The following is a 23,248-nucleotide window of genomic DNA, read 5'->3' as shown; positions in this document are numbered from 1 at the left end:
CATATCCACAAAAGGCCAGAATACTTCCCAAAAGTGCCTAAGCCTAAAACTAAGAAAAACTTCCAAGCCTGACCTTCATCCTTGCTGTACACACATTGTGAAAAGAGCTGGCAGTACCTATGCTTCTGAAATGCATGTCCATGGTATCTCAAATACAAGCATTTGAAACACTCAAAATTACTGGCTATTCTTGAAAATCGTCTGGTGATAGGTCTTTGCCTTAGCATTTTGTCATTTGAGAAAAAACCAAACAAACTAACAAAAAACCCAACTGACAGACATAATTAACTTGGCAATTTGGGAGTCTGAGAATAGTTAAGTAACTGAAAATACAGTGCAGGGAAATCTAGATTTTAGCTGAATAATTTAGCTATTTGAAGCTATTACTTGCAGCTAGTTCTATAGGAGATTTGGTGGACATTTGAATTCCAAAGCATTTAAGGTATCTGTATATAATATTCCCTACTTATGGGAAAATTACAGAACATTGCAAGTCTCCTTTATCATTGCTGTAAGTCTTCTACATTTCAAAATATACCCACAGGCAAGAGAGTATTTTTAGGTGATTTGTGTGAGAGACTTACCTGTGGTTAGAAATGAACCTTGGATGTCAATAATTCTCTTTTCAATAAATTCCAAATGCTATAGAAGTTTTCACCCCTTTTTGCTATATCACATATAGAAAGGAATAACTCTGCAGCAATTTCTCTTTAGATTACCTGTTTTTAATGCAAGATGCCTTCAACATCTTTTATTCTTAAACATTCTTTCATACTTTTTCTTTTAATCATGCTATTCTGATCTTTGCCACTAAAAGCTAGATTTTAGTTTTATTTTGTTTCTCAGATCTGAAAATATTTTAAAATAATATAGAGATTTGCACTGTATGTTTTATGGTTTAAGTTGAAATATATTTTTTTGTATCTAATGACTGAAAGGCTTCTTCAGTCCTCACTCCTAACTTAAATAAAAATAGATTTGAACCTTCTCAGTTGCACAGTATTTCCTGTTTCAACTTAAAGTGACAGCAAAACAACTGCACTTCCTCATGCATTTATGTGACAAGCTGACAGGAAATCTAGCTAGCTTTATCAAATCTTTTCTTCTGACAAAAATTCTTACCTTTTTTTATTTTGGGAAAAAGCAACTACAGAAATTTCTCCTTCTTTCTCTACTCTACACCCACCTGCTGTTACACTGTCCAGTTTTTGTTTTATTTCCTTCCGAAGGGTCCCATTCTTTTTATTCATCTTGACAATTTTCTTGGCTCCTACTTCAGTCATACCTCAGCTTCCTGATTGTCATGCTATGTCTCTCACATATGTCCAGAATCCTGTACCTACATTACTCTTTCTCTGTTCAGTGGCTGCTGAATTCCTGCCCCATTTATCAAAAATGATTCAGCATGAAGGCTTTAGTTACAACAATTTTATTACCCATGGTGAACAAAGCTGTATCTGTGATCTCCTTGGATTTATTCCTCTATAGTCTGCTAGAAGAGACAAATATTTCTGCTCTCCTCAGTTATTAAAATACTGCCTTTTACTTCTAAACAAACTTTTAAAATCCCAAGACACTGTTCAGTTTCTCATTAGCCTGGCCAAGCAATCCAATTAGAGACAACTTCTGTTTTTTCTGAATCAGGTGAGTAAGAGGGAAAAGAGGGAGGTAAACTTCTATATCATGTGTTAGGATTCCAGCCAGAGGTAGCTCAGGGCAGTGGCTCTTGTACATTTGTGACACAATGCATAATGACAAAATTGAAAAGGACAAAACAAGAAATGAAGATATGAAAGGAAAATTTGCCTGCTGAAACATTTTTAACCCTGCTTCATGCTCATCTGATTTCAGTTAGATTCAGCTGCTGATTGTGTCTCAAGTTTAATTTCTACAGGCCTAAGCATGCCTAAATCACAACAGACTTCCCAAACTGCCTGGAGGGGACATTTCTGCCCTGCTTCTTTTCAACACTGAGTTCCATACACCTGTCCAGACATGCCTTGGAAACTAAGGCTTCAGAAGCAATTTTTCACTTCCATTTTTGCTATTTCTCCTTCATGCAATTTGTGCTAGGCAAGCCTCAAGAACCCAGGCTTAAAAGGTATCCATTATATCACACCAACTCCACAGGCAAATCACAATTATATGAAGATTTGGATCTTGATTCTCCAGATTTCTTCTCAGGAAAAAGTATTAGAGATACCAGTTTAGGGGTAGGAGTAGTGGAGTAAGTGGCACAAGAATTAAATTAAAAAACAAAACAAAACAAAACACCAGACAAAAAAAAAAAACAAACAACAAAATTAAAGAAAGCAGAAGGATGTAAAGACTGATCATGAATAAACAAGCTGGGATGATAATTTTGCATGCAAACCTATGTATTTGGTTAAGAATCATAGAATCATAGAATCATAGAATTGGCTGGGTTGGAAGGGACCTCAGAGATCATCAAGTCCAACCCTTGATCCACTACCGCTGCAGTTACCAGACCATGGCACTGAGTGCCACATCCAGTCTCTTTTTAAATATCTCCAGGGATGGAGAATCCACTACCTCCTGGGCAGAAGAAGGCAGAGAAGCCAGTTGTTGGAAATCTCTCTGACAAAAGCTCATGTGAAGTGGGTGGAAAAGGAGAGTCAAGAATATTTAAAACTGGCAGGCAACTTCTAGAACACAATGATGAGAAAAGGTAAGGTTAACAGTGTGCTCTCCTTGAGCAGCACAAGAAAAAAAGCCTTTTGCTATTTATCATTAGTTACTATAATTTATTAGCAGAGAAAACTTTATTTAATCCGAATTTCTAAAACATTAGAAGATGCCAACCTTTTTATTGTTTTGTAAATATCAAGACTCCTTCTGATAAATACCAGCATTACATTCTACTAGTATTGTAAAAAGTTTTCCATTATAGAGAGGTAGTAAGTCATGAGGACCTTGCTGAACTCTCCTACAAAATTTTGTAGTAGGTTTAAAGCCATCTTTATCTGAATAACTTCATCTCAGTTTTGAAGTTATACGACCAGTGTTTGCAACAGGTTAAGTCTGTTCATTCTATTTATGGGCACACAAGTTATGTGAAAATTTGCTTCAGAAGGGTGGCAATGAAGGACTGCTAGACTCATTTCCATTCTTCCTGGATTGTGAAAGAAACCATGATTGATACTTGAATATAACTTGGCTTATGCTGAAGACAGACTTATAGAAAAAAAGAATTTTAAAATATTTCTTCATTTTCCACTCAGTGACAGACACCTTCAAATTAAAAAAAAAATATTCTCAGTATGAGAGTCAACACACTGGTAATAACTCCAAAAAGAAGAGATATTTTTGTGTTGTTTTTATAATTTTCTAACTCAGGGTCTGAAAATATGATTGTATGTGAAATCAGAAATACGAAAAGTCAGACGATGAGGAGATTGTTTGGTTTGGCTGGATTTTTTTTGGAGGTTTATCTTAGTAAAACTTATCACAAAGTTCTTTTCCAGTGATCTGAAATTTACCAGTGTCTTTATGGGACACAATGGAAATGAGCAAACAAAATAACAGGATGAGAACACACACAGATCATCTAAAGCTAGACCTTACACGTGGTTTTGTTCACACAAAGACTCTTAGAGGAAGCAGTTTTATAAAAATCATCTTGTTCATTATTTCTTTTTCTCAATTCAACAGCACAGCAAATAAAGCAGAAGCTACAGCCAGGGTTTTCTGGAGAGGAAATCCCAGATACTTTTCTTATGAAGCCACAGGAGAGAGAAGGAAACCCCAGCTCATATTGTCACTTGATGGTGAACAGAAGCAAAGGCCCAGGTGGTGGGAGGTGGTGTGGGAGAAGGAGAGAAAGGATCAGTTGGGATGGAATGGGTAAGTGAAAATCAGTGGAAGAGGTTTAGCTTCATGGCAGAAAAGGGAACATTATTACAGGGGGGTAATGATTCTAGATCAACAAAAGATAAAAGCGAGGTTCAGGACAAAAATTATGCTGCACAGTCTTCATCTTTCCATTTAAGGTAGTAGAAAAAAGGGATTTTAATTTTAAGGAAAGCCTTGTTACTAAGAACATTCTGGCACAAAGACTACAATGTCTTCAGCAAACCTTGCCTAGCAGCAACATGTAGGAGTTTTATTTTTTTGCCTTCCCTTCCCCAGGCTTTATATGGTTAATGAACTGTTTATTTATGATCATGTTATTCTTACTAACCTTCAACAAATTTTCTGATGTTCTGGGCAAGACTCCGGACACTGCTGGGGAGGTTCCAAGGGTCTTGCTTGATTTGGAGTCGTAACCTCTTTGGACAGTTAAGCTTCGGTTCCATTTCCTGCTGAAACTCTAAGGACAAAAACAGTATTTTTCTGATTAAACCTCCCAAGAAAGCCTCAGTGAGACATATTTCTCCCTAAATGTTTTCACAGCTCAAGAAACTGTTAACTTATTTAACTCTAGTTAAAGTTCAGGTGGTAGGTTTAACAGTCATCTAAACTCCCTCCTTAGTCAAAGGAGACAGCAGTCAGCATTCCCAAACATGAATCTTTCTGAATCAGGTACAGATGATAGAAATTTCCTGTCTCAAAGGAGCAAGTAGAATCCTTGGACTTCTAGAGGTAAAAATAATCCCATGAGAAAATTCAACTGAAAATAAAATTACAAATTGTTTAACCTAGTCTACTTTTCAGACCACTGAAGTACCCCTTGAATGGCTTGTGAATAAAATATCTCATTTGTCCATATCTTGCATCTAACTCAAAATTTATTCTATCACTGAAAGAATAACATTTTGTTTGAGCCTGTTTGTTGAGTACTTAAACACTGAGAGCAAAAATGCTCTAGGTTCATCCCCATTACTTGGTCCCAGAACAGGAAAAAAACCCATGTTAATATAATAGTCAGTCTCCCTATGAACTATTAAAACAAATAAAGAAACAAAGCAAAACAAAAAAAGAACTAACAAACCACACAACAAACCCTCAATTCACTTAAAGAAGTCCTTTGCAGTTTCCTTCACAGATACCAATTTCTAATCTTATCAACTCTCTGACTGGTAGGAGGGTATCTGAGATCACATACAGGACTTCTTTATAAACAAATACTAATACTTATATAACCATATATTTGGCATAAATAATAATGTGACAGTAAGTTTACATTTGCAAATTATTTATAGATCAACTTCACAAATAAAGTATCTACCAAAAATACTGACGATCTGACAGTAGTAATAAAATAGATCAGAAATGGCTTCAGTAGTTGAGACAAAATGGAATAAAAACATTTGCAACATATAAAACCAGTTTCTTGCTTTAAAATCATCAGCAATTCTATAGTCAGAGTCTACAATTTAAAGCTGACTTTCCAGCAAACATTGTAATCTTTCAGTTGTGCAATAAAAACGTAAGGAGCCAGGTTTTAACAAACAGTACGACTTACTTAACAATCAATTACTGCAGAATACACCAAGATTAAGCAATATCAGTTCTTTAACACCCAGCTCAAGGAGCAGATAAGCATATCCATGTACCCTTCAAGTTGCCTTTTGATTCTCACTGATAGAATTAATTGTTACCTTGGAGGCCACGACCTGGTGTGAAGTATTTTGTCTGCTCAAAGGCTCTCATCACAGCTGGTCCTTTCAGAATATTGACAATTGAATCGACCTGTTAGGATCAAGGTTCTGTGAGAAAGAGGTTTTTTTACAGCAACAATTATAAATTCTTTTTTTAAGGAACATGGACTAGAGAAAAGCAGCTTGGGATTCTTTGGATTCTTACCTAATGGTTTTAGTTAAAGCAACAAGCTAGGGAATGTTAGACTAAATTTAAGGACCTGTTTAATTTGCAGTTTTGAACTATTTACAGAAAACTGGAGGAGAATTAATAAATACATACCATCCCAGTAAACAGTGGAAAGCAAAAGTAAAAAGAAAAAGAGTATTTGCTAAAGATATCTTAGCTCAAACATGGACATTAGTATCAAAGCCAAGAAAAATCATCTCATACTTGACCAAAAAGATGCTCCAAACAGCTATGGAGCTTGTCTTGTTTATCATGTGAGATTCGAACACTTATGGGAAGCTCATCGCCTGAAAAATATTTTAAAATGAAAATTTGTTTAGAAGTTTCAGAGTATTTTCCCAAATCTTTGTCGCTTACATAACTTGTTTTGCACATAGACTGATGTCTTTCAGGACCATAGCAACTGTTTTCTCTACGTATTTTGCCTCTAGTAGTCACTTGATAACACAGAAATATCTCATAAAGGACTATATTCAAAACCCAACTGGACATGGTCCTGGACAACCTGCTCTAGATGAGTTTTGGAGCAGAGGACTGGACTGAATGATCTCAAAGGTCCAGAATACACAATTCTATGCTGAAGAACTTCCTAAACACCAGTCTGAACAGCAGAGTACTGTGATTCTAACACAAGAGATCACAAAGTCACTAAAATCTATTTACCATAAGATTTTTACAGGAAAATACAAACAATTCATAATCTCAATGTTCTTACTCATTAAATGGTTCTGAGATTTTAGTAATTTAATGAAAATACAGCAGCCAAATCCTGTATTTGATGTGAAGCTTTTAGTATTACATACTACATCATTTACCAAGAGACTTAAAAGGAAGACTCTTGTCTGCCCTCAGTCACTCTCTCTCTCTCTCAGACAATGCTTGATGCAACCTGAACTCTTCCAAAAGCTGTGAAAAATTGAGGTTAACACTGCTGTTGCAGTGACAGATAAGAAGTAGCCACTTGATAATTTATAATCCAAATTTATTCACGATCAATCTAGACTAATTTATCATACGTCATTGAAACACTCAAATAGCATTTTTCTCCTCTTGATTTTTAAAGGTCCTTTAGAAGCCCTTACAGCCAGTAGTTACAAACCTTCACAGGATTCTAATTGCAATGGATGGAGCACTGTGTCAGAGAGCCCTGATTTGGAGTTAACCAGGTTAGCTCTGGAACCACGTAATAATTAAGCCATCAGGAGCGTGAGTGCTTCACCGAGCTGCAGTATTTATCAACTTGAACATCACTTCTGTGCTTGCCTACCACAGACATGGTCTTTTAGGCACCCCAGTCCTTCAGCTTGATGCTGCACAATTACATATCTGTTCATTTATATCTTAAGATACAGATTTTGCATCTCCTCCTTTATTAGTCATTCTTTATGTCCCTCATCCTTTCTTCTGCATCTGCAGATCTCTGTAAGTATGTATCACTTCTGGAAAGCAGCTGCCTAGATTTGCCTTATTCCCATGGGACCTCAGATACCTTACATAATATCATTTCTTCCTGTCTCAGCTGAAAATACATCTCCATGGTATGCTCCATAGAGAATTTGCCTTTCCTGTGGCCAAGTCTCACTGGTGTCTCATATTTAACTAACATGCCCAGATCTTTCTTTTCCTAAATCATTCCCAAGCGATAAACTTCCATCTTAGAGCAAATATTTTTTTATGATTAGTCCCTAAATACCTGACCTTGTACTCTATGCTGTTAAATCCCATCTCTTCCCCATTAGCAGCTGCATTTATTTAAATTCAATTTGTCGTGGCATAAACAAGAATGTCCTTCTATGTGGTCCCACATTCTTTCCTACAAAAATACACAGTCGCATCCTGCTGCCTGGGTGCTGACACAGGCTGGGAGAGGATTCCACACTCACCTAAAATGCTCCTCATTCTGTGCAACATAGCACACTGCCAAGGTCAAGGAGTGACAGCGGTTAGAAGCAGTGACTCTTAAGAGCTCTAACTAATTCAGTCTATTCACAGAGATTCTGGAATGTTGGCTCAGTTTCATGGAAGGTCTCTTAAGTGCAGCACTAGCTAGGCATGAGCAAAATGATTCCCTTCTATTACCAAGGAGGATGCCATATAATCACAACAACAACAACATAACTGCCAGGCAAATGAAAAGAATAAAACTGAGCAAAAGGAAGAGATGACAGATTCACAGATCACTTTTCTAAACTTACCTGAATCCATTTCATCACTGTGAAAATAAGAACTGCATTGACTGCTACAAATGCTGGTGAATGAAGCAATGGAGTTCCTGTTGCTGTTGCAATCACTTGAAAACAAACAAACAAAACAAAAAAAGAAACAAATAATCTCCTTTAACACAGGCTCTGTATCAAAGCTCTGAAAATTATTTCCTTTTCCTCCTTTTAAGTTAAAGATAATTCTTTATCAACAATAAAGATCCCTGTACTTAGGCCATCATATAATTTGCTATAGGACCAGACTCCCAAAATAGATGATTCAATTATATTCCTTCACCTTGTATGTGAACAAGTACTTGCAGAATGATAATACACACTTTCAAAGCAAATGAACCAGCTTTTCTTAGATGAATGGGAGTTCTTGAAACCGTGGACTTAAATGTTTTAGTAATTCCACATTTAAATTCTGTACTTCTAATCCATAGGCTAATACAGATATAGAAATACTCTGGTTTATGGCTTGCAAAATAGAGTCTATAATGGGCTTTAAAGAGATTTATAGCAGAAAAAACTTAAATTACAAGCTACTTTTTCTCTAAGAGCAAAAATACAGTTTATGATGCCATCTCTTCCAGCTGTCCATTTTGTTAGAGATGTACATTAACATCTGTAACTTCCATGAAAACCTCCATGCATATAAATGTCACCCACATTAATTTATTAAGATTTGCAGACTAAAATGTACACATTTTCTCTTTTCTCCCAAAAATAAATGGTTCTGTACAGAAAGCAGATGGAGAACATAGCTACTTCTGCACCATAAAGAGAGTAAAACGTATCCTTTTGTACCAAAAATCCCATGATGATAAATTTTAATTCCAACTCTTCATTTAGCCACATGATGATCATTTCAGTGCAGGAAATGCTTAAGTAATTATCCAACAGAGGAGTTTTAAAAACTGAAGTGAATATTAAGACAATGTAAAAGTGTACCTAAAGGATATTTATATATAATCTGGTTTTGGTTTTATGTATTGGGTGTACCAATTCTTCAAGAAATACATATATTTTATATATAATGATACAGTTATTCATGTACCCATATGCTCCCTACTTACTTGCTTGATTTTTGAAAATGTAAATGCTTTGGACCTGAAGCCAGCCAGGTAACTGAACTGAGAAAACTTTTAAATGAAGTGATATAAACATAATCAGATCCATTAAGTAGGTGAAAAGACATCAGTAACAACATGTTCCTAACAGAGGGTGAACAGCCCCACAGAGTATTAAGAATTTCTGGCTGGATGTTAAGAAATATTTTCTAACTAACTCTATTAATTTATTGAAGTCTCCAAAGGGAAGATGAAGGTTATTTAAAACTGGAGTGTGCAAAGCATGAGAAAATAAAACACAGGAAAATGAGAAACAGATTAGATGCAATGGATATATCATTCTGGTTTTATTGTGGTGTATTGCAAGCTCTCGACTTAAATCTTACAATACAAAATGAGAGCATTCTGACCACTGAAATTAGCCTACTAGTTCTAATAATAACCACAGTGGAATAATGGGATCTGGAGATTTTATGTGTTACCTAATGTAATTATTTAAGCAGAAAACAAAATTTCCAGTCTCACTCCAACAACTGTCCCAAACTCACAGATTTTATGTTTATTCTTCATATGGAACCCTATATTTTATCATTACTAAACAGCCAGAATGGACTATAAACTAATTGAATCAGAATAAAAAAAGATATTTTTTATCATTAAGAGACACTCATGTCCTAAGTCACACCTCCTTTCTCCATACACAAATTTTGTCCCAACTGGGGAACTTCCCAACTGGATCAAGTGCAGCCACTGAAGCAACTCCTGCAGTCAGTCTGACACATCATGGACAGGCAGAAGCCCCTAAACACACTTCAGCTGGAACAGCACTTTGATTGTGTGTTTAACATGGTTAGAACAAGACAGGCTTAATCTGTGCAAATTATCTTTACATTTATTTCTGTTTAAACTTCTGCTTATATTTCTGTTTCTACTCTGACAAAGAGTTCCTATCTACTGAGCTGCAGTAATCAAATATTAGCTTATGAAAGAGATCTCAGCAACACAGGGTTCTGCAGAAAAATGATGACCCTACTGAGATTCTACTTTCTGAGCATAATAATGAGGCATGATAATGAACAAATAATGAACCCTTATTTTACTTGCAGCTAAAATTCTAATTTAGGTTTTATATTGTGCAGTTAACTGATTCTCTCTAAGCAACAAAAGTTAATCTTTGTAAGCTCATGGTTCCTGTAAGTGCTCCTTCTTTTTAAAAATTCTTTGTATTTTTTCTCTCAGCAAATGCGAAGCATTATGAATACTAGAGACTATGTGATGCTCCAATATTTAGGGTGGAAGAAGGTGAAGTATTTATGCTGAGATCAGCAAGAATGGTGGCTCTGGAATCTTTTCCATGACAGATATAATTTCTGAATTTATCCAGATTTTTTTCTGAATGACAGAAATTATTTTTTTATATAAAATGGGTAATCTAAAGTAAAGCTTTATCTGGCTATGATATCCTATAAAGATTAGAGAAACCAAAATCCAGTAAGTAATCTGTACTCATAAAAAAAATTATTTTACACATCTTGTAACATATCTTGCTAGTTAGTACCATGTTAGAAATGGCAGTTATCATACTCTGATAGTCTTCATAGCCACTTGACTCTCTACAAAGCTGTAAGTTTCATTCAGTTGAGAAATAAAAATATTACTAGTAAAGGTACCTGTAAGAATCCCTGTTGCTGATCGTATCATGGCCAGAATCTTCTTGCTCATCACCTGTCACACTAAAACAGACTTTCTTCCCATTCCTTTCCCCCTTTTCATTATCACTGTCTGCAGGTATTAAAGGCTCGGGTGTTTTACGTTCTGACTTGGGAGAATATGTTATTGAAGAAAGAAGGCTATGAGACAAAAAAAAAGAAGTTCACATTTTTCACAAGTGAGTTAACAACAGGACAACATTTCTCATCAGCATCCTCCAATTATTATTCTATAATATGTGAAGAGAACATCTTAATTCAGTCCACATCTATTTGAAACAAGAGAATAAAGCATCACATTCTGCTGTTAAAAAGTGCAACAGTGAAACCTATTAGCATTATTAAATACTCAATCTTGTATGAAGGCAAAGATTCTGTCCAGGGAAGAAATGCAGCACATTCTTAAACACTTGGGGTCAAATATATTAATGTAACCATTTTTAAACATGAACCATGTACTTCTCAGCACAAATGAAGAAAACACACCAAAGGAACTGTACATCTATGAAAAGCGTTTACTTTCTCAATTAGTACTGCACCATACATCCTGCCAACCTGCACCACACACGATTTTACTGAGGCAATTTAAGAATCTTTATTAACATATCTGTGTATTTCCTGACATTCAAAGTGTCTAAGCCACTATCACTAAGAAAACTGATGATTAATCTACAAGGTACTTGTGCTTGCTGTCACAAGCACAAAAGTGACATCTAGTCAAGAAGAGAGAACTGTGCAGTGTAGTGAGACAGGACCAGGTGCCCTGAGTTATTGATGAGTGGGTGTGGGTTCACCTGTGTCTGGCCTCCCTCCTGAGCATGTGCAGGAGCAGGGGGCCAATAAGAGAGCAGCTGACACCCACGGAGAGAGCTCTCACTCTTCAGTGGGGATGGAGAAGCCCACAGCTCGAGGAGCCCCAGGAGCAGGCAAGAAGGGGTAGATCCCGAGGCCTCAGGAACAGCCCTAGGACATCGTCCAGGAATGGGCTAAACCCCGAGGCCTCAGGATCAGCCCTAGGAGCAAGAAGGGCTCCTCCCGCTACAGTGCAGACTGCTACGCTTAGAAAAAGCACAGATATGGGAAGCAAAATATTCATATTCTTGAGTGATTAATACATAATGAGATGGCCTAATTTCCTTTCAAGATCAGGAGAGCAATAATGGGCAATTGTCCTATAATTCTTACTATGCAAACACTCCATTAGAATGACATTTCAAACTACTACTTGGATTTGAAAGGCAGAGGTTTTCTTGCAAAAGCTCTTCTGACTATCTGAAATGAAAAGACACTGAATGAGGCTACTGTGAAGTACTAACACAGTAGCAAGGTTTTATTGAAGGAGCTGTTGGAATAGTCAGCTGGCAAACTTTCTATCAGATACAGCAGGATTCAAAATATATGCGAGATGTAATTCTCACAACCGGAGGCAAACTATGGGAATGAGTATTGTTTGTGGACAGAAATACTGCTCTAATTGCTATTAAATGGCAGCATTTAGAATTCTTTCCTCTTCTTTCTTGCCACACATATCAGCATTAACATTACACACGGAGGGAATTACAATTTTAAGTGGTTTAGAGCTCCATCTCAGTTCTATGGGGCTCCGCAAGTTGAATTAATTAATTCTTAATCCTAGTAAAGTTTGATTTGTTTAGCCACAGTAACATTAATATTAAGCTAATAGTGTCTCTACTTCTTTGAAAAAGATATTCTACCAGAAAACAACCTCATTCTAAGCTGTACTTGAAAGCTGAAGTCTCTCCAAAGACTCCAAAGAAGGGACTTCTTGCATACAAAGACTGTTCAAGACTACGATAAATTATAATGTCTCTGAGTATACACAAAGAATTTCCTAACTCAAGAATGAACAGATTTTTAAGAAATAAATTAAGAAGCCACATGCTTTGGAAATGTGATAGGGTAGATTACCCTTCCAATGCTGTCTGTTTACCGTGTAGCAACAAATATACCCCTCAAATGGCACATCAAGCTCGGTCTCATTGAAAACATGACCTGACAGACGTAAGGATAGGATTTGGCATTAACTTCAGGAAAACAGGGATGATAAGTAAAGCTTTTCAGCAAATCCTTTTAACATTTATGCATAAGTTTCTCTGGCTAAGACCTAACAGGAGACAAACAGGCAGATCCTGATCCTACCTATAGAAAAAGGTACTGATCTGAACTGTAACTGGAATGTACAAAAACTATACAAAACATGTCATTTATTGGACTTTAAAACCAGTCATACACTAGACAGACATCTTTTGGGCTACATGATTATGCCTTAACACTTCTAATCAGTGTGAAATCACAATTCAGTTCTTCCCTTTCACTTAGGTCACTGGTCAGCAGGATGATTCAATGGGAATGGGAAGAAAGATGGGGCCCATATTTTAGATCAGTATTCAGTTTTACAACAAAAAGCCCATTGCAATAAGACCTTGTAACACTTGCTGGGAGATAAGGACAAGGATTAATCTACAATTTTGCTTTTTCTTGTGTTCCCATTATCATCCACTTCATAGAAAATAAAAGCAGGGTTTAGGCAGATTCATTCTGATAATTTCTTGTGTATTTTTTTGTTCCAAGAAAATAATCAAGAGTAAGAAACAAGCTCAATGAACTGCAGTTTCAGCTCCTGAAAATATCTTCCCCCGAGTATTTGTAAAGACACAGACAGACCATTGTATCCTTTTCCTTTATGTGACTGTTTAGGCACCACTGCCAAGATCTCAGTAAAAGACTGATGAAGGTAGCTGGAACTTTTCCTAAGGGAGCTTTTTACCTTCTCTCAGCAGGCTGGCTCTTTTTCTAAGAAAAATTTTTTTCTGAACTACCATGAACAAAAACTGGAACTCTGGATAACAGTTCTGGAGCTGGTAGTTCCTGAGGTCACTGAAGTGCTCTTAGAAACTCAGTTCAAGGAGTCTAAAACACACAAGCCCAAATTTGGATTTAAAAAAAAATATCCAATAAAGAGCAGGACTTTTTTTTTGTAGTGTTTTGGTTTTGGTTTTTTTTCTTCTTAAACACAGCACACAGGCACTGTATTTTCTTTGGAGATGGCACTACCCCAAAAAAGTTATCTTAGATGTCTGTCTCTCCTAGGAGAAATATGTGAATGAGTACTAAGTAACAATTAAAAAGTCTCTGTAGCTATGAAGAAAACTTCCATGAAACAGCACTATTTAAATATGACCAAAATTTTTTTAATTAATCCTATATGCAACTCAAATCAACACAACTCTAAAAGTATGTCAGAAACAAATAAAATCTGCAATGGTCAGCCAAAGCATTAAAAATGGAGAGCTACAGGCAGTAACAAAATACCTATGTAATCTGTGAGCTGCTTTACCTTTTCCATACTCCACAAAGACTCAGAGAATGTTCACACCTCTTGAATGCTCCTAAGAGACAACTTTCCCAAAAACAGCTGGGATCATTGGAGCACACTGAGTGTATGTGAACTAGGAACACAGCAGATTCACCATACAGAAAACACCTTGAAGAAGGACTTAATTCAGCATAACATCAGCCTCAATGGTGCATATCTGATGCTAAAGACATACTGGGATACTACTGAATTATTTAAATGAGGAGTGAGTGTAACTTTGAGAGACTGTGGAAAGGGGATATGTGTATTTTTTGTGAATACCTTTCTCCATCAGTACTGTATTTCTTGTGCAACCAAATCTCACCAACAAGCCATGGCAAAATGATTACGAAGATGATGCTAGGAGTACACAACCTTGTCTCAGATATTCCTTTCCTATAATCCACAAGCTCTCACAGCTCTGCTTTTCATGTGAAACACTTGTTCGTTAGTTCACTTTCATTTGCTGACAGCTGGGAAGATAACACTGCCACAACATTTTGAGAGCTGAGAGAGAAACCATTACTGACCTCAACACAGAGCAGAGGATCGAGTAACATGAAAGCAACAGCTTTTCAGCAGCACTGTTACAAAGGGTATCAAGGTGTTACCTAGTAGCCCAATTTTTCTACCATTCGATATCATATGAATTTAGAATTGTACCACTGTGCTCGTTCTTTCTGTCCTGATAAAATTATAATAACAAGGACTTCTTATAATAATAAACAACCTAGTAAATAGGAATATCCATTCTATTGTTGCTATGTCATAACAAAAACATGAGTTCTGCAGTCTTTCTAAACTTCAAGGACTGGCAGGCTCAAGCATTTCATCCTAGCTGCTGAAGTCTGAATTTTCCAATTAAGGCACAGCTGTTTGACTACCCTATCTTACTACTTTATCTTTTGGTTTTCAGTAGTCCTAACCTTTTCTCAAAAGTCAGTTTGTAGCTGTAACTATGTTCTACTATAATACACCACATACTGCTGGATTGCTCACACATAGTTCTGGCTTCCCTCCTTCCTGTTCAGCACTTCTAAGCAGGTCCCTTGGCTACCCTTTTTCATATATAGAACTGCTTTTCTCCATAGTAATTACACACCAGCAATTCACTTAAAGTTCATAAGAAATAAAGCCTGAAATGTCTCAACCTTACAAATAGCAAAAGGTGAAATTTGCTAAATAAACCTGTGTATCTTATACAAGGTCTGCTACTAGGTCAGTACACAGGAAATTTATGAAAGAAAAAACAGTGAACCCCTGTGCTCAATGTCAGAAAATTAATAGAAATATTATGTACCTGTACACACACGATATAGATATAGATATAGATATAGATATAGATATAGATATAGATATAGATATAAATATCTGTGTATGTTATCTATATATACATGAGTATGAAAGAAAGGCTCAGAAGTTCCTGTGCTATTTTATCAGGGCTCAAAGGAGTGGAAAGGAAATGTGTGGCAGGCTGGTAACTTAAATTTCCTAAAATATTGCCTGAACATGCATATAAAATTTTGACCTCCTTGAAGAAGAGTGACAATACAGGCTTAAGCAGTGATTTTAAAGTGCATTCAAGCACTGTCATTACCTTGAAATTTAATGAACTTACATCATCTTCAGCATGGTAATTAACAGAACTACATAAAGTACAGAAAACTGTGTTTTCTTAAAAAAATTTGAAACCACTTCTTTTGATTGCTATTGAAGTATGCCATATATTATAATTACCTATTACTCTATAACTATTACATTATATTAATATGAGAAAAGCACCAAAAAATTCCCACTCTGAAATAACTATGAAAGGACAAAACATTGTACAGTCTCCAAGATAACAGGGGAAACAATGATACAACCCTTGTCCACACTGGAGATCATGAAAGATTAGCTTTTTATCTCAAAAAAATTATCTTATTTGTATTTTCAAAATTACTATTTTGACATCTGCATTACACATATGATCTTTCAAGACTGAAAAGCCTACCACCTTTTATCATCCTCATCCCAAGACAGCAGTCTTCCAGTCAATCCATTTCACTCACAAGGGGAAGAGCATGTTTAAATTCTTGTCTTGAATTAGGACAAACTGCAATGAGACTCTGAGCCTCCTACATACAAGCCGTGTCCTAATGACTCAAGAATGACTCTTTCTAGACCCACAGTCCTTCATTACAACCCATTTGTTTCTGAAACATGTCTAATAAATTAATGATCTTACTGTGGGTGAAAAATGCTTTACCTACAAATTCACCTTCAGGACTATCCAGCAATACCTGAGGAGTTCAATAAAAGCTATTTTTATACCTCTGCCCTTTGTTTCCACTCCTAGTGAAATTTTAGATGACACATGGGCTTCATATTTTGCTCACCTCAAAATAATTAGCATTCTACATACCAGAGAAAAGGTTCAAACTAGAGTTGGAAAAATAGCAGGGTCACTGAGAAAAAAAGCAAAATGTAATACTTCCTACAATTAAGTTTTTTGCCATACTTCAGTTCTATCTGAAGTCAATGTTGATCCTACACTACACAATAAGGATACCCAGATTGATCAGTATCTTCAACAGAAAAATTAAAGGCAAGTCCAGATGGTAACATTTACTTACTCATCTATTTGACAGACACATGTTTCCACTTCTTTCAGTGCAGCTTGTAATTTGAACAGCAATTTTTGATACACGTCTTGTGTTTCTAAATCTTCTTCTTTTAAGAGGTACCTCAAACCATGGCCCTCCTGCTGGCCAAGAGACTGTCCTGATGGGGCAGCCATAGTAGTAATGGTATGTTGAACATAAATCATGGGATTCAGTTTACCTGGGAATAATCCGAAGAGGTTGAATCATTATCTTTTTTTCAACATATATTTTGAAGTTAGTAAAATACCTAACAGACACTGAAATATTTGCATGCTTAGTTATTTAATTTTGCATTTTATTGTAAGGAAAAAGTTATTGTGAAATCATGACTAGCATTTATTATGCTTTAAAATACATCTCAGAATCAAAGTTAGGGGGATTTCATAAAGACTTGTCCTTAATTTTAATATTTGGGACATTAGCCTAAACCAGTTACCTTTTAAGAGTCTCTAACAGAAGAACTGGAAGTTGTTCTTTCAAGCTCAATTGACTTACCTTGATCAGTATTTTTATTTTCCTTTTCATGGGAAGCATGTTTTCTGCTGTCTAACTGTACACCAAAGGCACTACCAAGAGAAGTTGAGGTTTTAGGGTAAGACACTTCCATCACATTGATATGGCAGTTGGTTGGACAGAAATCACTGCTATGAAGTGGTGAAATCTTTGACTTAGCTTGTTTGAAGGTAGGCCAAGCTCTGTTTTTTAACACTCTTGAAAACTAGAAGTGAGAAAGAAAAAAAAACTTGATCAAAATCTGTTGATGCTTCAGTACTTGGCTAACAAAACTTGTGTACATGACTAGAAAACAAAAGCTTAAAAAATTTCAGACATCTTTGACTTCAGATGCCTGGACTTCATAACTTCCATCTTTTTCTACAAGGGAAAGAAAAAAATATTTTTCATTTTATTTTTTTGAATGGTTGTTTTTTGAAGTAAATAATATTTACAAATACAAGTAGCTGTGTAACAAAATGGACTTATTTTCCTGGCAACATAATAAAACATTAAGTGTTCCTGGGGTGAAAGTCTGGAAATGCTTTGTGATCCAGTGCTGTATTGCACATGGTGACATTTATAAACATGTGCTGAGATACATGTTTTCAAGTTAATGTCTTGCAAAAAAAAGCTGTAATAAAGACATAAATGGAAGCTATGAGTTATGAATTTCATATTCAGGAAAAATTAACTGCTTCCTAATCATTTCCTGGGCTGCATTAGGAGAGATGCTGGCAACAGATGGAGGGAGGTGATCCTGGCCCTCTACTCAGCACTAGTGAGGCCACAGCTGGAGTGCTGGGATCAGACCTGGGCTCCACAGTACAAGAAAAACATGGGCATTTTGGAGAGACTCCAGCTTAAGGGACAGGAGCATCTGTCCTACAAGGAAAGGCTTAGAGAGCTGGGAATGTTCAGCCTGGAGAAGAGCAGGCTCCAGGGGATTTCATTAAATGTATTCAAATACCTGAAGGGAGGGAGCAAAGAGGGCAGAGCCAGGCTCCTTTCAGTGGCACCCAGTGACAGCACAAACTGAAACACAGGAGGTTCCTTCTGAACCTTTCAGCCACTGTGAGCAAGTGCACTTCCATGGCTTGCCCAGAGAGGCTGTCATATCTCCCTCCCTGGAGATATTCAAAAGCCACCAGGACATGGTGCTGAGCTCTGCTTGAGCAAGGGGATTGGACAGAAGACCTCCAGAAGTCCCTTCCACCCTCAGTCATTCTGTGATTTTGGGTGACTATGTGAAACTGGTAAACATTAGAACACAAAGATTTGCAAGCACCATATTTTACAGACTAGTGCACCACCTCTTTTGTGCCTCACGTATCAGCTCAGCAATGATAAACCTCTTTTCCCCTCTGTTTTATGGTCTAAGTGTCATACAGTGCTTAGCCACATCTCATTCACTGTAACACTAGGAATTTTGTGCACAGTCTGGAACAGGCTGGGAGTTACTTGGCTTTTGAGATGAGATGATGTCAACCCAAAATGGCTAAGACTTAACTGTACTAAATTTGGACACCTAGAAAATACATCTGCTTAAGAATCATAAAAGTCATGAGATCAAGTTCTCCACTGGAAAACACACATGTCAGTCATAAGTAGGATTTCTGTCAAAATGTGTCCTTTACAGTACAGTTTGTTGTTAGATGAGATTTTTTTCTGCAAAAGATGTAATCAGTTCTAGGTCACTGGTATTTTAATCACAGTATTTCTCTATTCAAAATATTGCACAGACCTGCCTCAGCTATGGTAGCTATGCTCATGCATACAAATATTTTCCATGTGAACTTGCAAAGTTCCTTCCCTAATAAATGTCAGTAAAAATTCAATCAGTCAAGTTTTGACAAACACTTCAGTTGAACAAAAGGTATGTCCCCTTCTGAGTAATACCAGGTTTTTGTGCTGGAATTTAAATTTCTGTTTATTTTAGTGTCATGCTATGTCAGTCTGATGAACATCTGACTGATTAATTACATTTAAATCTTCGCATCAGAACAAGATCTGGAGACTTACAAGAGATCCAATTATGGAATTGTTTGAAGGCTGAAGAATGTACACATAGTTAAGAAGGGCACTAAGGACATTCAACGATGAAAATGTTCCTACAAGCTGTACATATTTCACATCTCAATCTCCCACACATCCTACTCCAGAGAGACCAAATGCCTGGCTACAATTTAATCAGGTCATAAGTCAGGCCTAAAATTCTTTTCGTATATGTGTTGAGAAACATCTGGGACTCATGGCACTGGACTTGAGGTCTATTATGAGCAAAATGTTCTGATAATATTAATAATAGTAGGAACTGCAAAAATCTAGAGGGTTTCTATTTATAGAATTCAAACTTCAACAGTGAAGCCAGTGAAGCCGTGCTCAGGGACTCTGAAAATCTCCTGTAACTATGGTTACCTTTACCTTGCCAGCAAAACAGCATATCTGTTCCTGAAATTCATTGCATTACTAATTGTCATTAAAAGCTATAGCTGTGAAACTACTGATTTTTGAGCACACGAGCTTGAAAGTTCAGTGTGTATCAGCAATATCTTCTAGACAGTGTAAGTGCTGTGAAAAGTATAAGCACTTCCCTGAGGCTGTTCATTTCATACCCAGCATAACACAAGAAAATTTCATTTATTCCCTTGGCCTCCTGTGCAGGGACTGTATATCATGCTCAGATTTTCTAGCTACAGGACAGGTATAAACCACCTCAATGTTACTCGAACTCTAAATACACTATTAATAATGTTAAAACCAGTTAGTTTGTTTTTTAGGAAGATAATTGGATTTTTAATCTATTTGAAAACATAGAGGTTTATGATTCAGGCAAACAATTGAGAAATTTGGTAATGCAGTATCAGAATCCTTTTGATGCCTCCTTCTTTCACTCAGCTCCTCAGTTAAGGGCTCTTGTCAGAGAGCACCCTGAAAAACCTTAGGAAAGTCCCATTTTAGTCTTCATCCTACTGAAGCTCCATTTTCTTTGAAAAAAAAGAGAGCATCTGTTCCCTTCAATGTACTTTTCAGAGCTGTATGAAGCTTCTACATAGAACTTCTTCCTTTCCATTTTTTCATTTCAATTTTTTTTATATTAACTCTCAGAGCAGACCAGGTTGTAAATGTCACAACTCAGATCCCAACACAGATGAGACAGGGCAGAACCACTTCTAAGTAGCAATTTTGGGCCTACCTCAAACTAGTTACAAACTCCTAAGGATTAGGTTGCATGGGAGAGGAAACAGAAGCCAGGATGAGAAAATAAGTTTGCATTAACAATTTCTCAAATAGTTGATTCATTTATGCCCCGATTAGCTCAACAACTATAAATAAATACAATGACAGTGACTCAAGTTCATACTCTAAGTTATTTATTCATTCACATCTCATTAATTTAGATTTCAAACGTATGAAAGCCAGTACCTTCTCCTTTTTTCCATGCTATAATGTTTTTTTAACCCAAGTTTATCTAACAATTTACAGTTCTATTGCTATTGCCAGACATGCTAGAAATAGTCATATGAATATTCAGGGCATAAAAGATGCATCGAAGAGTAACCATTTGGTATTTAAAATTAAGATTCACTAGAAGGAAAAAAACAATTCTGCGGTTATTGCTTCATTTTTGGTTAACATCTGCAAATTCACTAGAGTGTTGGTTCAAGGCATTTACAAGAATCCTGGGTGTTTTGTAGGAAATATGCAGTTAATTGTATCTACAACTGAACAGAGCAAACAAGAAAGGATATGATCTAGCCAGTGTCTAAAAAAGGAATAATAAAGAGCACAGTTGGAAAACAATTTAGGCAGTTACTCAGTTTAAGCATTCACCACTCAAAATAGCTAAACTTTCAGCCATATTTTTGCCGTTTCAGTAGTCATTTTTGAAGACTTATTCCAACTGTGCCACATTCCCTGTTTTTCCCTTAAAAGACCAACTTCATCAAGTTTAGGACACAACAATCCTACCTTTTTATAACTAGAGATTCTTCTGTAGATATGCTCAATTTTCTCACTGCAAATGACACTGAATTTACTTTGAAGCTCGGTGGGGATCACTTCATTTAAGGAATTGAGGCTGCTGCAGTTCTGCACAAAATGTTCATCGCTTTTTGCCAGTGCTTCAAGAATCTAAAATGATAAAAATAAGGGCAGTACATTATGAAATTGGATGAATAAGATAACCTCTTAGTTAACCCCTTATTTATAATTCTTTATAATAAGGCCGAAAAGCCTGATAATCAATTGCCTTTCAATATCACACACAACACTGCATAACACAACTAATAAAAAGGTTTCTTTAAATTTACCCCCTCCATTAGTTGAGCCCATAATAAGCCCCTTGTATTTGGCTTCTCATGACACTCTCATAATGGATTTACTACTAATTTCCTACTAGTATAACCACTATGGATGCTCTGAAATACATTAGCTGCTGTATTTACTTGAACAGTACATAATATGCAAAGCTGATGAATTAACTCATTACTTGTAGCAAAACTTTGGTCTGGCTGTATAAGTGGTACTAACACAATGAAAAAACACTGAACACACTGAAAAAGAAAACTGAGAGCTATCCTCTTGTATATTCTGCACACATAAACAGGAAATAGGGAACAAAATAAGCTATACTGCCCAGCAAACAATGAAGTCTTGCTGTCATGTAAACAGCGCCAGCAAGTCATGGTGACAGAAAACTGAAATGTTGAAGAGATGAGAGTAGAATATAGCCCTGTTTTAAAGTTAGAGTTGCATTTCAGGAACCAAAATTTACTGTCTTACAGAACATGGAAAATGCCCATTACTTGTTGGGTTCAACCCTGAAGATACGTTTGAAAAACATAGCCAAAATCACTTTTTAAAACAGGCACCCAAAAACTAGATGAAGGCACCTAAACAAGAAAAGGCTCACATTTTAGAGACATTTGAAGGACAAACAAGACATACAGTATTAATTCATAATGGGACTTAAATCTGTAGTTCACTTCTGCTACAGTCCATTACTATAATTTCACTTTCACTGACATGATATATAATTTATAAGCTTCATTAAGGAGTATAGAAAAAAAATGAAAACGCAAAGAAATTTTGGAATGTGAAATCTGAAGTTTATAAGAAGTCACAGATTATAAATTACTAGATCCTGAGAGATTTTTTTTCTCCGGTATGCAGCAGGATGAAATAAGGAAAGCCTTTCACCCTTCTGCTGCTGTGTCCAAATACTGCAACAAAACACCCTTCTCACTTTTGTCACACTATCAAGCTTCCTTAATGTCAGGTTAAATTAATAATACAAATATAAGTAATTCAAGTGGTTTTATTTTTCTTTTTGCAGTTTTACATTTAAATAACACTAGTTTTGAATGCATTAATTTTTGCAGCATAACTGTGGATACTTTCTCATTCTAATAATCAAAGCAAAGATTTGCACAATATAGAAAAGGAGCCAACAGTTCACTTCACTGCTACATATAATACAGACAGAGATGTTTGAAAATGTAAGGCAGCAATGAATACACAGCAAGCATAAAGAGAAGCTCATGGAAAGAAGCATAAGACCTTACTGAATGTTTATGTTCAGAGTATTAAAATCACGTGCAAAGTTATATTTGATTAAAAGCCACTACAATTTTTAATAATGTGTTTTAGTCAAAGGACCTCCTGCTTCTACTGGTGGACCTTCGGCAGTCATTTGGATCACTATCACTTAAGATGAACTTCTTATTATTCTAACATAGTCACTTTACACCTCCTTTTTAATTTGTAAATATTTTCTAAACATTTTATTAGCCAGCCTAAATACTAAGTGTGATAACGTTACATATTTAAGGCCAAAAACAGCATGGTGGAAGTAAACATACAACAGAAAAAATATTTCTTAAGCAGTTAGGAAATAACACCTTAAACATTTAATATGAAAACTGCAATTACAGCAAGAATTAACACCTTTCAGGCCAAT

General features: G+C 36.2%; 1 protein-coding gene across 1 annotated transcript in view; it reads right to left on the bottom strand.

The window, feature by feature from the left end:
* Positions 1–23,248, bottom strand: part of PREX2 (phosphatidylinositol-3,4,5-trisphosphate dependent Rac exchange factor 2) — a 174,680-nt gene that overhangs the window by 52,919 nt on the left and 98,513 nt on the right. Inside the window, exons 23-30 of the mRNA XM_030445602.1 lie at positions 21,259–21,420; positions 17,290–17,512; positions 16,765–16,972; positions 10,735–10,914; positions 7,986–8,080; positions 5,995–6,077; positions 5,562–5,652; positions 4,202–4,330 (exon numbers count right to left, since the gene is read on the bottom strand). Coding sequence (XP_030301462.1) covers positions 4,202–4,330; positions 5,562–5,652; positions 5,995–6,077; positions 7,986–8,080; positions 10,735–10,914; positions 16,765–16,972; positions 17,290–17,512; positions 21,259–21,420 — 1,171 coding nt within the window. The remainder of the gene's footprint in view (positions 1–4,201; positions 4,331–5,561; positions 5,653–5,994; positions 6,078–7,985; positions 8,081–10,734; positions 10,915–16,764; positions 16,973–17,289; positions 17,513–21,258; positions 21,421–23,248) is intronic.

Source organism: Calypte anna, chromosome 2 (genome assembly GCF_003957555.1).
Source record: "Calypte anna isolate BGI_N300 chromosome 2, bCalAnn1_v1.p, whole genome shotgun sequence".
Taxonomy (NCBI): domain Eukaryota; kingdom Metazoa; phylum Chordata; class Aves; order Apodiformes; family Trochilidae; genus Calypte; species Calypte anna.
The sequence above is the reverse complement of the archived record's forward strand: the minus strand, read 5'-3'. Positions and strand labels throughout refer to the sequence as shown.